The sequence below is a fragment of the Branchiostoma floridae genome, chromosome 19, assembly GCF_000003815.2.
Source record: "Branchiostoma floridae strain S238N-H82 chromosome 19, Bfl_VNyyK, whole genome shotgun sequence".
NCBI classification, from domain to species: Eukaryota; Metazoa; Chordata; class Leptocardii; order Amphioxiformes; family Branchiostomatidae; genus Branchiostoma; species Branchiostoma floridae.
This window is the reverse complement of record NC_049997.1, coordinates 2,624,694-2,637,283: the sequence shown is the minus strand read 5'-3', so window position 1 is coordinate 2,637,283 and position 12,590 is coordinate 2,624,694. Positions and strand designations below refer to the sequence as shown.

Here is a 12,590-nt window from a genome sequence, read left to right as displayed (position 1 = left end):
TGACAAAGCATCTCTCTCAACTGTTCTCCGTAGTAGCCCCAAATGAATTGACACTCCTATTCATCATTGAAGGCTGACTTAGTCATGGTCACGAAAGAGTTTCTAAAATGTTGTTGTAAACCGCGTAAGTACAATTTCAAAGGCAACCCTGTTCCACACCTACAGGATGTGGTGGACATATTCAGACGATGACTTGCTGCCTCCCTTCCAAATACACACGAATAAAATTTCTGATTTTCCAAAGAAATTTTCATAGCAGCATTCATTAGGCCACCATACTAATCTTTACAGATAAATTGAATTATAATTAGTTAACACTATACATCACAAAAGAACCAGAATACTCATAGTCTAATAGTCTAAAGCTAATAAGAATGAGTTGGTTTGTTTTTGAGGTCTCACAGATACATACAGTAATGCTGAAAACAATCGTGAATGTCGTGCTTCACCGGATCATGCATATAGATAAAGATTTGATGCAAGAATCAAATCTCAAGGAATAGCCGTACGAAAAATGACTTGCCTTACCTTTAAAGTAATTTCTGCATTTGAAGTCATCGAGTAGAAAAAAGACGTCTATTCACTTCGTATCGTCTACAGAAAGACTTGCAATTGCCAAAGTTCTATGTGGTCTAGTTCAGCCGGGAGGGCTCATTAATAGTATTGGTGGGATGACAGCCTTAAGGGAGTTTCATCAATTGTTTTAATAGGGTGCTGAGAAAATAGAAGTACTTGGCTTCTTCAATGACTAAAATCGTAGAATATACACAAGATTGTTTGTTGTTATTCACATGGTAGCTGTTCACGAAAATGCTATTGTACAAAACCTTTATAATATGGCTATCATAACATACGAATGCCCAAATACTTACCTTTTGGAAATAACGTTAGATGATTTCGTAGAATTATCTATAATATAGAATGAACCGATTTTACCCCTGAGGTATGAAACGTAAAATTTGTCTTTTAAAATAAGAGGAATTAGGATCGAGAAATATTACACTGTTTACACAATAAACGCATTGTAAGTCAGGCACCCACTAAATGTGTGCTATTTATTTTCGGTGTAGAGCTAGTTTGTTGCCATATTGTTAGGAAACGTGCAGTCTTTCAAATAGTCTATTTTGAACGTCTTGTTTCACAATGAGAATTGAAGCGTACAGAATACGTGCGATGCCATTCTCATTCCAACCGTCTTTCGGCAGGACAAGAAAATAAACCGGGGCACTTACATAAAAACTACCGGCAAAGGGTTTGATGTTACTCTAGCACGGTGGGCCGGAAGCTTTTGTTACAGGTATAGTGGTAATGGTAGTCATCAAAGGGTGTACCACAGCACCGTTCTGTGCATGGATTGTAAGTCAAGAGCAATTCCCTTCTGTTTAGTGATCTGAACTGAACTGAAAATAGGCATTAGCTTTGTGCTTTTATCAATGTACATACGCGAATACCTGTTAAACGGACACTTAGCTTGTCTTTTAAAAGGGTAATAAAAGAAAAGAAAGAGTAAGAGAAATAATTTGCTAGCAGCGATACCTTCCAACAGTCATGTCTTTGACGTGGCCTTCAAGTTCTTGTAGGACACGGTATCAAAATTCAAGTCGAACTATACATAGTGTTCTTACTGTGTCACAGCGCCGACATGCGGCTGAGCTCATGTATGCAGCAATTGCACACTGCCAAGTTCGTTTCAAAACAGAGTTAACCTAAAGTGACAATTTCCTTCGCCTGGAACGTATTAGGTTTGATTTCACAGAGCTGGGTGGTCTAGAAGGTTGATGGTGACCCCAACTCTTTTATGTGCATTGTTAAACCCTTTCAAGATATCATTACACAAAGCGACGAGTAGTCTGTTTGGTATTAAAAGAGGTAGTTTATTTACGTACCTGTTTAATCTCGTATTCGTATATACAAAATAGAATAACTCTGTTCCACGGAGCGGGGTCGTACCCTCGCCTTCTTAATGGTTCCGAAATCTTCCGATGAAACAATGCATCGAACAAAACTTATACCCTACTAAATGTTACAGTTATGAAGCAAAACATGGTACGTATACTAATTCTAGCAAATGCGGTAGTTGTATAGAGCAATATTGTGGACATGTCTATAATTTGATCTAGATAATACACGAACCATTACTATAAGCTTATTCATCATGTTAGATGGCCGTTCTTGTCTTAATATCATAATCGTCTACGTCGTAATTTTGTAAGGAAAACGAATATCATTGAATAAGTGACATTTGTATTAAGGATTACCTGATGCTTGTTTGGTTTGAAAATTTCAACATCAATAGAATTTTCTGTAATCGATTCCACATTAGATTTGACAAATCACAATCTTATTTCTTTACATAAAACATCAACATACCTTAATAAGAAATTAATAGTAAATATGAATTTAGTTTCATTTGTTGTAGGTTAACGTAATTATAGATTAAGCTTAAAAATCAATAAAATTCCTAGCTCATTAAGCCAAAGTTGTAATAACAACTATCCAACCAACCAACCAACAATATGACCGTTTTAAAGAATACCTTTCGTTATTATTATGCAGCAACGTATACAAGCAAATTAAGAATAATTTCTCTAGTATGCAACCTTTTAAGCTGTTATCATCCTACGAAACAAAACTTACACACTAGGTTTCCTTCCGAGTGTCATTCTACCTTTGTAGAAGTAACTAGAAAGATCATCGGGCAGCGAGATTTTCCTATACATTTTAGAATGAATTCCCCACCTTGATTCACCCATCCCCGTTAGTGTAGTAAATGTTACGCATGTGAGAACACAAATCAGTTACCTTTACTCACTTAGGTCGTGCGATCGTCGTACGATCGTTAATTTCGGGCAAATTGTAAGTCTCCTATAAAGTTTAACTGTACACCAAATGCTTTTTTGGACCCATATCGGTGGTTGGTTCTGTCACGGCCAGCTTGAAAATCCTATATGGCATCACTAACGTACGACGATCGCACGACCCATGTGACGGCGACCTAAATAGCCTTTTATCTAAAATTCACACTGCAATTCTATACTAACGCTCCCACTATCCCATTACGTGGTGATTTTGCGGTCACCCCCCGTCCTGATCCTTCTTTTGGTTCCTTCTCCGCCCCCCTGACCTCCCCCCTGGCCGCTCGCCCGATCTGCCCCCGGATGACCTTCCGCCTGCTGATGACTGCATCTTGGTCTCGGACAGGTGGAGCGACATCTGAGCGTCGATGGCGTTGGTTTTATCCATTAGCTGCAGAAGACATGTGGAATGTCATTAGATTTAGACACACACACACACACAACACATAGACACACAAACCACACAAAAAAATCGAGACAAAAAGAACCCGCAATAGCGTGGCGCGGCCGCATCTATCCTTATTTCCTGTCCGTAGCCATATGTACCACACATTCGAAAATAGTAGGTAGGACAAGCTAGGTAAATACAAGCTACTAGCCACAGATCAATTATTCGTTTCTCTTACATTGAAGCAGAAAACGCTATGTTTTTGCCAATGCCATGAGCCATGATCAGGTATTTCTACTTTATCGCACGAGGCCCACCTGGAGTATAGCGCTGGTGTGGGAATCCAACAGCCGCTCGAAGAACTGCCGCTTTTTGTTCCACTCCGTGGCCGCGATCCCCGCCTTGTTGCTCAGCTGCTGCACGAAGCGGACTGTGGCCGTCATGTTGGAGTACTTACTCTGAAGGTGAACAATAACAAGGAAGAAATGATGTAAATACTTTACGTTTGGGACCGCATCAGTAAGCAGCGACACCTATAGCTTCAGTGCAATGAAACTATGCAGGAATGATTTTACCAGTCATAAAGTTGACTGCACGCTGCACCAGACGAGGGAGACGGGGGTCGGTATACACTTCTGGGGAACTTTGGCGTTTGACTGTAGCCATGTGTCCGTAAGGTCACGTGTCCAAAATGACGTCACATCGATCATCCCGACGAAGGCTGGTTACGCCCAACTGGTTCCGCATTCCATGCCCTGTACTAAAAAAGAACTTAACTCTAGACAACTAAGTCGAAAATCTGTGAGCTAAAGGAAGGAGGCAGTACCTTCAAGTCGTCGACATCAGTGACAATCGCTGCCAGATCGCCTGCCAGGACGCTCTCAGACCCACCTGTAGACGACAGTCCACTCAGCCGGGTGCTGAGGTTCCTGCTACGGAGCAGCGTGACCCCACAACAACACTAGATTATTATTCTACTTATTATTATCATTATTAGTCACAAATAACGTAAAAAAATGACAGTACCTTCAAGTCGTCGAGGTCAGTGACAATCTCTGCCAGATCGCCAGCCGGGACGCTCTCAGGCCCACCTGTAGACGACAGTCCACTCAGCCGGGTGCTGAGGTCCCTGCTACGGAGCAGCGCGACCAACTCTAGATTATTATTATAGTTATTATTATCATTATTAGTAAAAAATGAGGTAAATAAATGACCTTCAAGTCGTCGAGATCAGCAACAATCTCTGCCAGATCGCCAGCCGGCACGCTCTCAGGCCCACCAGTAGAGGACAGACCGCTGAGTCGGCTGTTGAGGTCCCTGCTTGTGGCCAGCAGGCTGGAGATGTCGGAGGTGTGCGACTGGATGATGTCCTCCTGCTGCTCGTTCTTGTCCTCGATGGCGGCGAGGGCCTCCCAGATGTCTTCACTGTCGGTGACACCCTGGTTACTTCCTGTGGGCATCTGTATACACAGAATGAGGTTTACGATCACTTACCCTTTATACGTCGATGAGAATTAGGCTGACGATCTATATAAATAGCAACTTATTATGGATACGAAACAGGACTAATTTGTGACGGGTGTACCTGTGAAGTGGGCAGTTTACACCAGGGCCCTACTCTCCGCCGGCGGACGTCAAGAAACATTTACAGAACAGAAAGCCCGATAAAAACGACTTAAAAAACGGCAAAAAAAAACAGACTGCCGGAGCCTAACCTCTGTTTGGAGAGTGCAAAAGGTCCTGATAACACTTTCTACACAGCAAACGGCTCAGATGAATATGTACAGACCTTCCTGCTGCGAGCTGTTGTGTTGACCTTCTCCAGGTCCAGCCTTAGCCGGGTGATATCAGCCCCCAGGTACTGCAGGGTCTCCTCCTGACTCCGCAGGTCCAGCTCTACCTGCGCCACCGAGCGGGACAGCATGGTGAAGCCGGATGGGTCGGACGAACCGGACACGGAGGGACGGGACTCACGGCTCTAGAAAAAACAGCGTTTAGTTAGAGTTTCAGCCAAATAAATTGCTTCCAGTGCAAGGGTTTGATCCCTGGATCCGCAGGTCCAGCTCCACCTGCGCCACCGAGCGGGACAGCATGGTGAAGCCAGACGGGTCGGACGAACCGGACACAGACGGACGGGACTCCCGGCTCTAGAGCAGAAAAAACGTTTATCGGCCCTTAAGCTACCAGAATGCAAGGGCTTTATATCTGACCTCCAAAGTGAAACCCGCAACGGCCGGCGTCCCTTACTTCCAGGATTCGTTTTCTTCTGGGGTATACTCCTACCTCAGTTATAACCGGACGCGAAAAAACATGTACAGGACATGTACCTGTTTACCGGATTTACCCGGGATTGGCAGCTTAAGGGTTTTAACAGTGGTACGGATGAGACCGGATTACAATGAATGAAATTCAAAGTCAAGTTTAAGGGGTTTTTTTTGCACGCGAGTATTACAATCTACGCGTAGATCATAAGCACGAGTTGGTATTGTTACCTCCATGAAATGTCATGGAATGGAGGTTATATTTTCTGTTATGTGTCTCTGTCTGTGTAGATGATTACTCAAGAACGGCTGGATGGATTGGTTTCATACTTGTTGTGGTGGTGGGGTGTGATGAAAGCTTCAATCGATGAGATTTTGGGAGCCGTATCTGTCGTTATAATCGATGTAATAATATCAGAAATCACCCCTATATTTGCGTTATATTGGAACAGGCATCATGGTTTCCCTCTTTATTAATCACCTTATCTCCAAGCAGGTGGTGAGGTGATTTGTTTCGCCAGTGATAGCCATGAACATATGTTTTTTTTTGGATCAGTTGACAACAACTGTTGGGGGGAAACGATAGCCTCGACTCAAGAACGGCAGGGTGGATTGGTTTCATTATTAGTGTGTTGGTGGAGTGTGATGATAGCTGGAATTGATTAGATTTTGGGCCTCGTATCTGTCGATATAATCGATGTAATAATATACGAAATCACCCCTATATCTGCGATATATTGGAACAGGCATCGTGGTTTCCCTCTTTGTTAATCACCTTATCTCCAAGCAGGTGGTGAGGTGATTTGTTTCGCCAGTGATAGCCATGAACATATGTTTTTTTTTATCAGTTGACAACAACTGTTTGGGGAAAACGATTGGCCTCGACTGAAGAACGGCTGGGTGGATTGATTTCATACTTGATGTGTTGGTGGGGTGTGATGATTGCTGGAAGTTATTAGATTATGGGCCCCGTATCTGTCGTTATAATCGATGTAATGATATCAGAAATCACCCCTATATCTGCGATATACAGTTGACATCGTAGAGCATCTGTTGGGGGGAACCAGGACAATTTTGAAAGTGATAATAAATTGTATTCATGTACTTGTGCGTTTAGGAACAAGCTGTATTATATTTCTTTTGTGCTGTTAGATGTTATGTGGTCCACCTTGCATCACGCTGAAGTTTTGTTAGTATGTACTCGGTTTTATTAGATATATATTATGTGGATGTGTTTGGCATTACCATATCTGAACAGTTGACGTCATATAGCAACTGGTTAGGACATCTGTAACAGTTGACTCCTTAGAGCAACTATTTGCCGATCCTGGACAATTTGAAAATGATAATTAACTTTGTATTCATCCACTTGTACCTTTGGGGACCTGGTGTGTTATACTTCGTTTATGCTGTTAGATGTTTCGTGCTCCACGTGGCGTTACGCTGATGTTGTGTTGGTATGTACTTGGATTATCATATATCTGGCATAAACTTGTCCCCGTATCCTATATGTGGGTATTGGTTGATGGACATTTTGTGTCTTATTGCTTGTGTTGAAGATGTGTTTGTATCCTGATGTGTCGCAGTAATTTGTTATGGATTCTGAAACATACTCTCTACCTTGCAAGTTGCCAGTACTATCATAACATGATAATATAAACATCGCAAAGATTCCACACACCTGCCGCATGTTACCATAGTGCCCATGTGATAACTATCCACACAACTAGTAGAAATAACACGAATATCATTACATACAAGTCATCATCAACAAGCATTAAATCGACAAAAACACTCAATATTTCATGGAGGTATGAGGTCACCGAACTCTAGTTGTAATTATTTACAATTATGATTTTTTAAAATCTTATGTCCTCCTTACATGGACAAACATAAAAAGTATGAGACCGTCTCTAATTTTCCATATCTTAAACTCTTTTTCCCCTACCTGTCCTTCCAGATAGTCGGCCAGTACCTTCATCTCTACCTCCATCCTCGCCAGGGTGTTGTTATGTTTAAGTAGGACCGCCAAAAGGTTAGCGGTGTCCGGAGAACCGGAGCCTACGAAAGAAAAGGGAAACTCAAACATGAGGCATCGTAAAATATGTAGGGCATTTCCTTTGTTCTCAAAGTTAATCTGATGTAACGCAGTTTGCCTTTGTCAGCGGGTTAACCCATATCCGTTTTAATTAAATACAATGTATTTGTTGAGTGGACGGACAGTGGTTTCAAACTGCAATATTTTGAAATCACTAAACTGCAATATTTTGAAACCAACGTCCGTCGACTTGTTATTCCTAAATACTGTTTTTAAAAGCAACGGATATAGGTTATAACGCGGGTAAAAGTTAACGTTATATGTTAAGTAGCACAATTTCATGTGAAGATTAAGAAAGACTGATAGCCCTCTCCACGTGCGCCTCATCTTCAGTTTTCCAGTCCTACTGACTGCTTTTCAAACGAACGAAAGGGTTCTGTATCTTGCGTTGACATGAAAAGTACCAACAGGGACAAAACATCAGTGAACAATTTAAGTATACATCTAGTTGGAAAGTAGAAAGCGCAGTGAACGCTAGAAAAGTATATGTCTACTTAGAAAGTAGAAAACGTAATGAACCCTGTGAACTCGTGGCAGTATCCGGGTGCAAGGCGTGCTGCTGAAGTCTCGCGATGTCGTCCATCTTCACAGAGATCTCCGAGATGGCGGCGGAATGGCCTTCCAGCATCGCAGACTGTCTTCTCGTGGTCTCCTGTAGTCGCTGGACAAGCTGGTGGGTAATGCAACTTAGATTAATAATCATGTACAATGCTCATAAGCCTCAATGATATTTTACTGAAATGAATCTAATTGTTGAAGCGAGCATCTCACAGAAGCTGATGCATGTTGGAGGCCTCACTACGAACATGCCTTCCATCAATGAAAAACCACCTTTTTACGCTTTGTCGGGTTTGCTGTGTCTCTAGTCACACTTGCACTTTTACATGATATTTACACTATAAAGCCAAGGCAAACAGTTGTGTATATAATTAAATATACCTGAGCATCAACGCCTGTGACAGGAGAAGCGCCATCTCCACTGCTGCCGTACGCCAGGAGGTCAACGTCCTCACGGAGGAAACTACAGCAGAGATAAGTATATATATGAATGCATGATAGTCGCCAAATATCTCCTTTCGTTAAGGATACATTCTACCACTTTTCAACCGATATCAGGATCCGTGAACAGTTTCATCAGGTTGGTACGTCACTGAATAAAGAGACTCTTTTTACACAACCAGTGCTTTATTCTCACCGACGTTTCGGTGACCGTCTGTCACCTTCTACAGGGCAATTCTGACTGGTTCACATTGTACTGCAGGACAGATGTCGCTGCTCACAGTTCAGATGCGATTCTTAAGAAGTAGAAAAAACTTACATTAATTCATCGTTAATTGACAACTGATTGCGTTATGGATGTATTACACTCCTTTACGTTTGGGAACGCATTGTAAATATGTGCATAAAGCTGTCTGTATATACATATGTAAATACTTATTCGTTTTGTGACCGCATCTGAACTGTGAGCAGCGACATCTGTCCTGCAGTACAATGTGGACCAGTCAGAATTGCCCTGAAGAAGGTGACAGACGGTCACCGAAACGTCGGTGAGAATAAAGCACTGGTTGTGTAAAAAGAGTCTCTTTATTCGATATCAGGATCGTTTGAAGTACATTATTTTTAATACCGTTTTGTCCTCATATTTAATACCAAACATATACATTATCTATAAATCCAACGTTGGGTAAGGTGGAGGAATTTTGTGTCTTATTTATTTACTTATTTATTTATTTATTCTTGTCAGAATAATTAAGGAGATTTTGATTAACTTCCTCGGAAAAATAAATCCAAGATGGTGAATATACAGCCAAAGCTAGCAGAATCTTGCGTGTGACCGTTTAATCTATATGTTGGTAAGTTGTCGTCTTTACGGTGCACACCCCAGTTCTTCCGCCACCGGGGTCCGTGGTAGTGCGCGTCAAAAAAGTGACGAAAGGCTTCCGAGGGTCCATGTTTGAGTTGAGATTTCTCATTATTTCCTGCGAAATGACATTAAACGGTTACATGGCTGAAAAGCGTAGGAAATGGTGTGTTTTGGGTGCAAATTGTGTTTTGGTCCGCGCCTTACTTCCGGGATATTCCTACGCCTGAATGTAAAAAGGCCGGTGACCTAGATTTACCTCTGAAGCGCTGTGTTAAGCCAAGTTGCAATGCCGCGCGTCTTGGATGATTAAAAAAACTGTAGTACTAGAATTTTCTTCATAATTGGCTGGATTACTCTTTAGACTTTCCTCTTTCTGGCAGTATCAGTCGTGCTTGCCGGAAAAATCTGCTTCATCTGTTTTATCCAATGCGATAATGCCCGATTTTGTGCATCATTTTTGACATGAAAATAATGGTTTTTCCCTGTAATTTTTCAAAATTAAAGAAGTTGAAGGATCGAAACTCAGTTGGTCTTGTAGCTGAAGGAATATCCTCTCACCCCATAACCAGTTATTTTGCTTCAGGATAATTCCCTGGAAGAGATGGTCGCTAGACTTCAGGGTGTGCCGCCTCCATTTGAAACCCCAAATAAACTGGGGTGTGCCCCCTTTATGCTAAGCAATGAGGTTAAAAATGACTTTTGCTCTTAGTGGTAGTGGTTTGCACCCACAGTTCACTCTTCCTAGCACAAACCTGATAGCCCCGCTGTGGTTTCTCATGGTGAGCTCAAGAGCAAACGTTCTCCCGTCCAGCTTGTCGATAGCGTCCTTCACATCAGCCAGTTCCTCGTCTGGCTTCTGTAGGAAGCTGCCGCCATTTTCACTCTCCCCGCCCAGGTTGGTCGCCACCGCAGCGATACGCGCATCCATGTCTGTGGACACCGCATCGACACGTGACGACATTTCGGCGAACCTGTCGCCCACCTCAGATTCAAGCTCTCCAATCTAGGCAAAATGATGAGGTACTCTCCATAAGATAACGTCCAAACAGATTAGAGAACACACATAACGAGGACAGACGATAACGTTGTATTTTGAGTGATAAGAATAAGAGGTTATCTGTTTCCTAAGAACAGCAACATTTAGCAAACAGCAACAACTATAGGCTAAAACATAGAAAGATAGCAACAGGGAAGACCAGTGTGAGCAGCATGGCGGACTGACCTGTTTACGATCGAACACAGCCACTGCACGCAGGTTGGACAAAGCACGAGCCAGATGGTAAGTCTTGGCGGAAGGATACAAAGACCATGCAAACAGCGAGATGAGACAGGGTTATGGCACAGATCACAGTGTTGTTAAAGACGAGACAGTTACGAAACATAACGAAGTAGGTCAAGCACAACAAGCCATACAAGCACAGTGTGGCACAGTGTATGTGGGATCAGACAGACAAGAATAAGCTTACTAACAAGACATTGGCATTTATATACAAAACATGATTTCGACGCTGCAAGTTCATAAGACATGATCACGCACAACAGAAAAATAAGATATGGGTGTTCTCATCTGACAACGCATAACATCAGCAAATTTGATACTCGACACCAACACACAGCGTTATTATTGTATGGCACAGTCTTCTCCACAACGACGAGCGATCAACACGTGGCTATCAGCTGAGCGACATGTAACGATGCGGACACATTCGTGGTAGGTCGTCATACGATTTTCAGGCAGGCGGTCACCGAACCAACTACCGACAAGGATCTAAGACCCTTTTCCTCGTAAGACAGCTGAAGTTTGTACAACAGTTGCACGGCTTGCCCAATAATGCACTTCACTCAGTTTGCAATCGTACAACAATCGTACGTCGACTGTGATAATGCCTGCATAATTACAACAAACACGTAAAAAGCTTAAAATGTTACCAATTAGCTGCATGGTACCGCGAGGGACATAAACCTGCTACAAGGCAATATGTTAGATACAAAATGAGCCACGAAAAGGCAACGTTAATGCTGAGTGTGTAACGTATAGACACTGGTCTTCACAGTGCCAGCAGGGCAACATTCGTTGTAAGTGAACACACTGTACGAAGCTTTTTTTCGAAGCGACGAAGAACGACACTTTTGCTTTTACGACTGCAGACAAAACAATGACGATTTGCACGGTACCGACTTTTTCACCCACCTGCTTGTATTGCGCCTGCGTGATATCTTGTAAATCATCTATGACCAGACTCTGATTGGCCAGACGATTCGCAAGTTGCGTGACAAACGGGTTGTTTGCGATGAGCTCATTGGCTCGCTCAGGAGTAAGGGTGTCCTCCGCATCGCCCTGATTGGGTGAAGCGCTACCAGAGGGATCAACACTCGAGGTTGTTTGCCTCAGGTCTTCTACAACGGCCTCCATTTTGCCCAAATTCTCGATTATACCAGAGATTGACTGGCGAACCTGGACGAGGGAGCGGGTATTGTTATTAACTGATTCAGTTACTGCGTCGACCTCGAGGTCCCCTGTTGGTAAGATAGTCGCGCCTCCCTCTTCTACTAGCCATTCTAAGTCTTTTACGGCAGTCTGTAATGCGTCAATTTCCGTTCTAAATTCGCTGGTCGTCGTTGACATCCGGGATAGTATGTCATGGTGCACACTTACCATTGTATCGAGTCGAACCATGCTCTGGTCATGGAGCGAGAGACTTTTCTGAATGTCCACGATCACCAGGCTGTTATTGGTCACTACCTTCTCCAGTCGACCAATGAGAGTTGAGCTGATCCCTCCCAACTCGTTCTCGATAGAGTTTTCGGTCAGCTTGCCCGTCTCTCCCGATGACGACATCTTCTCTTCTAGGCTGGAGAGAACGGTGTTCTGATTGGTCGAAGCGGCATCCAATCGCTGAATGATCTCCTGGTGTTTCTTAAGTGCGTTTTCTATGGCACCACGATCATTCTCCAAGGACATGATCTTTTGTACCTGAAAAAAATACAGGAATGGAGTGACCATCACAATTGTTGAGCGGACATGTATGTAAACGCGTACGTTAAAGTTGCTTACTTTCATAAACATGACATTGGCAGTTTAAAAAACGGCATTGTTCCAATAGTGTGACGTGTATTTCATTTT

The 12,590-nt window shown here is 42.8% G+C and overlaps 1 protein-coding gene across 9 annotated transcripts in view; it reads right to left on the bottom strand.

Annotated features, from left to right (window-relative positions):
• Positions 1 to 1,853: 1,853 nt before the first annotated feature.
• LOC118406588 (golgin subfamily A member 4-like) overlaps positions 1,854 to 12,590 on the bottom strand; it is a 53,345-nt gene continuing 42,608 nt past the window's right edge. For 6 of the 9 annotated variants that reach the window (XM_035806721.1, XM_035806724.1, XM_035806726.1 and 3 more), the window contains 10 exons: positions 11,658 to 12,440; positions 10,219 to 10,469; positions 8,542 to 8,623; positions 8,122 to 8,272; positions 7,453 to 7,565; positions 5,313 to 5,390; positions 5,033 to 5,143; positions 4,458 to 4,703; positions 3,561 to 3,701; positions 1,854 to 3,246 (listed from right to left, as the gene is read on the bottom strand). In XM_035806721.1, the coding sequence (XP_035662614.1) occupies positions 3,076 to 3,246; positions 3,561 to 3,701; positions 4,458 to 4,703; positions 5,033 to 5,143; positions 5,313 to 5,390; positions 7,453 to 7,565; positions 8,122 to 8,272; positions 8,542 to 8,623; positions 10,219 to 10,469; positions 11,658 to 12,440 (2,127 nt within the window). In that variant the 3' untranslated portion in view covers positions 1,854 to 3,075. Of the gene's footprint in view, positions 3,247 to 3,560; positions 3,702 to 4,457; positions 4,704 to 5,032; positions 5,222 to 5,312; positions 5,391 to 7,452; positions 7,566 to 8,121; positions 8,273 to 8,541; positions 8,624 to 10,218; positions 10,470 to 11,657; positions 12,441 to 12,590 lie in introns of all 9 variants that reach the window. The other 3 variants (XM_035806729.1, XM_035806730.1, XM_035806722.1) reach the window with 3 other exon arrangements.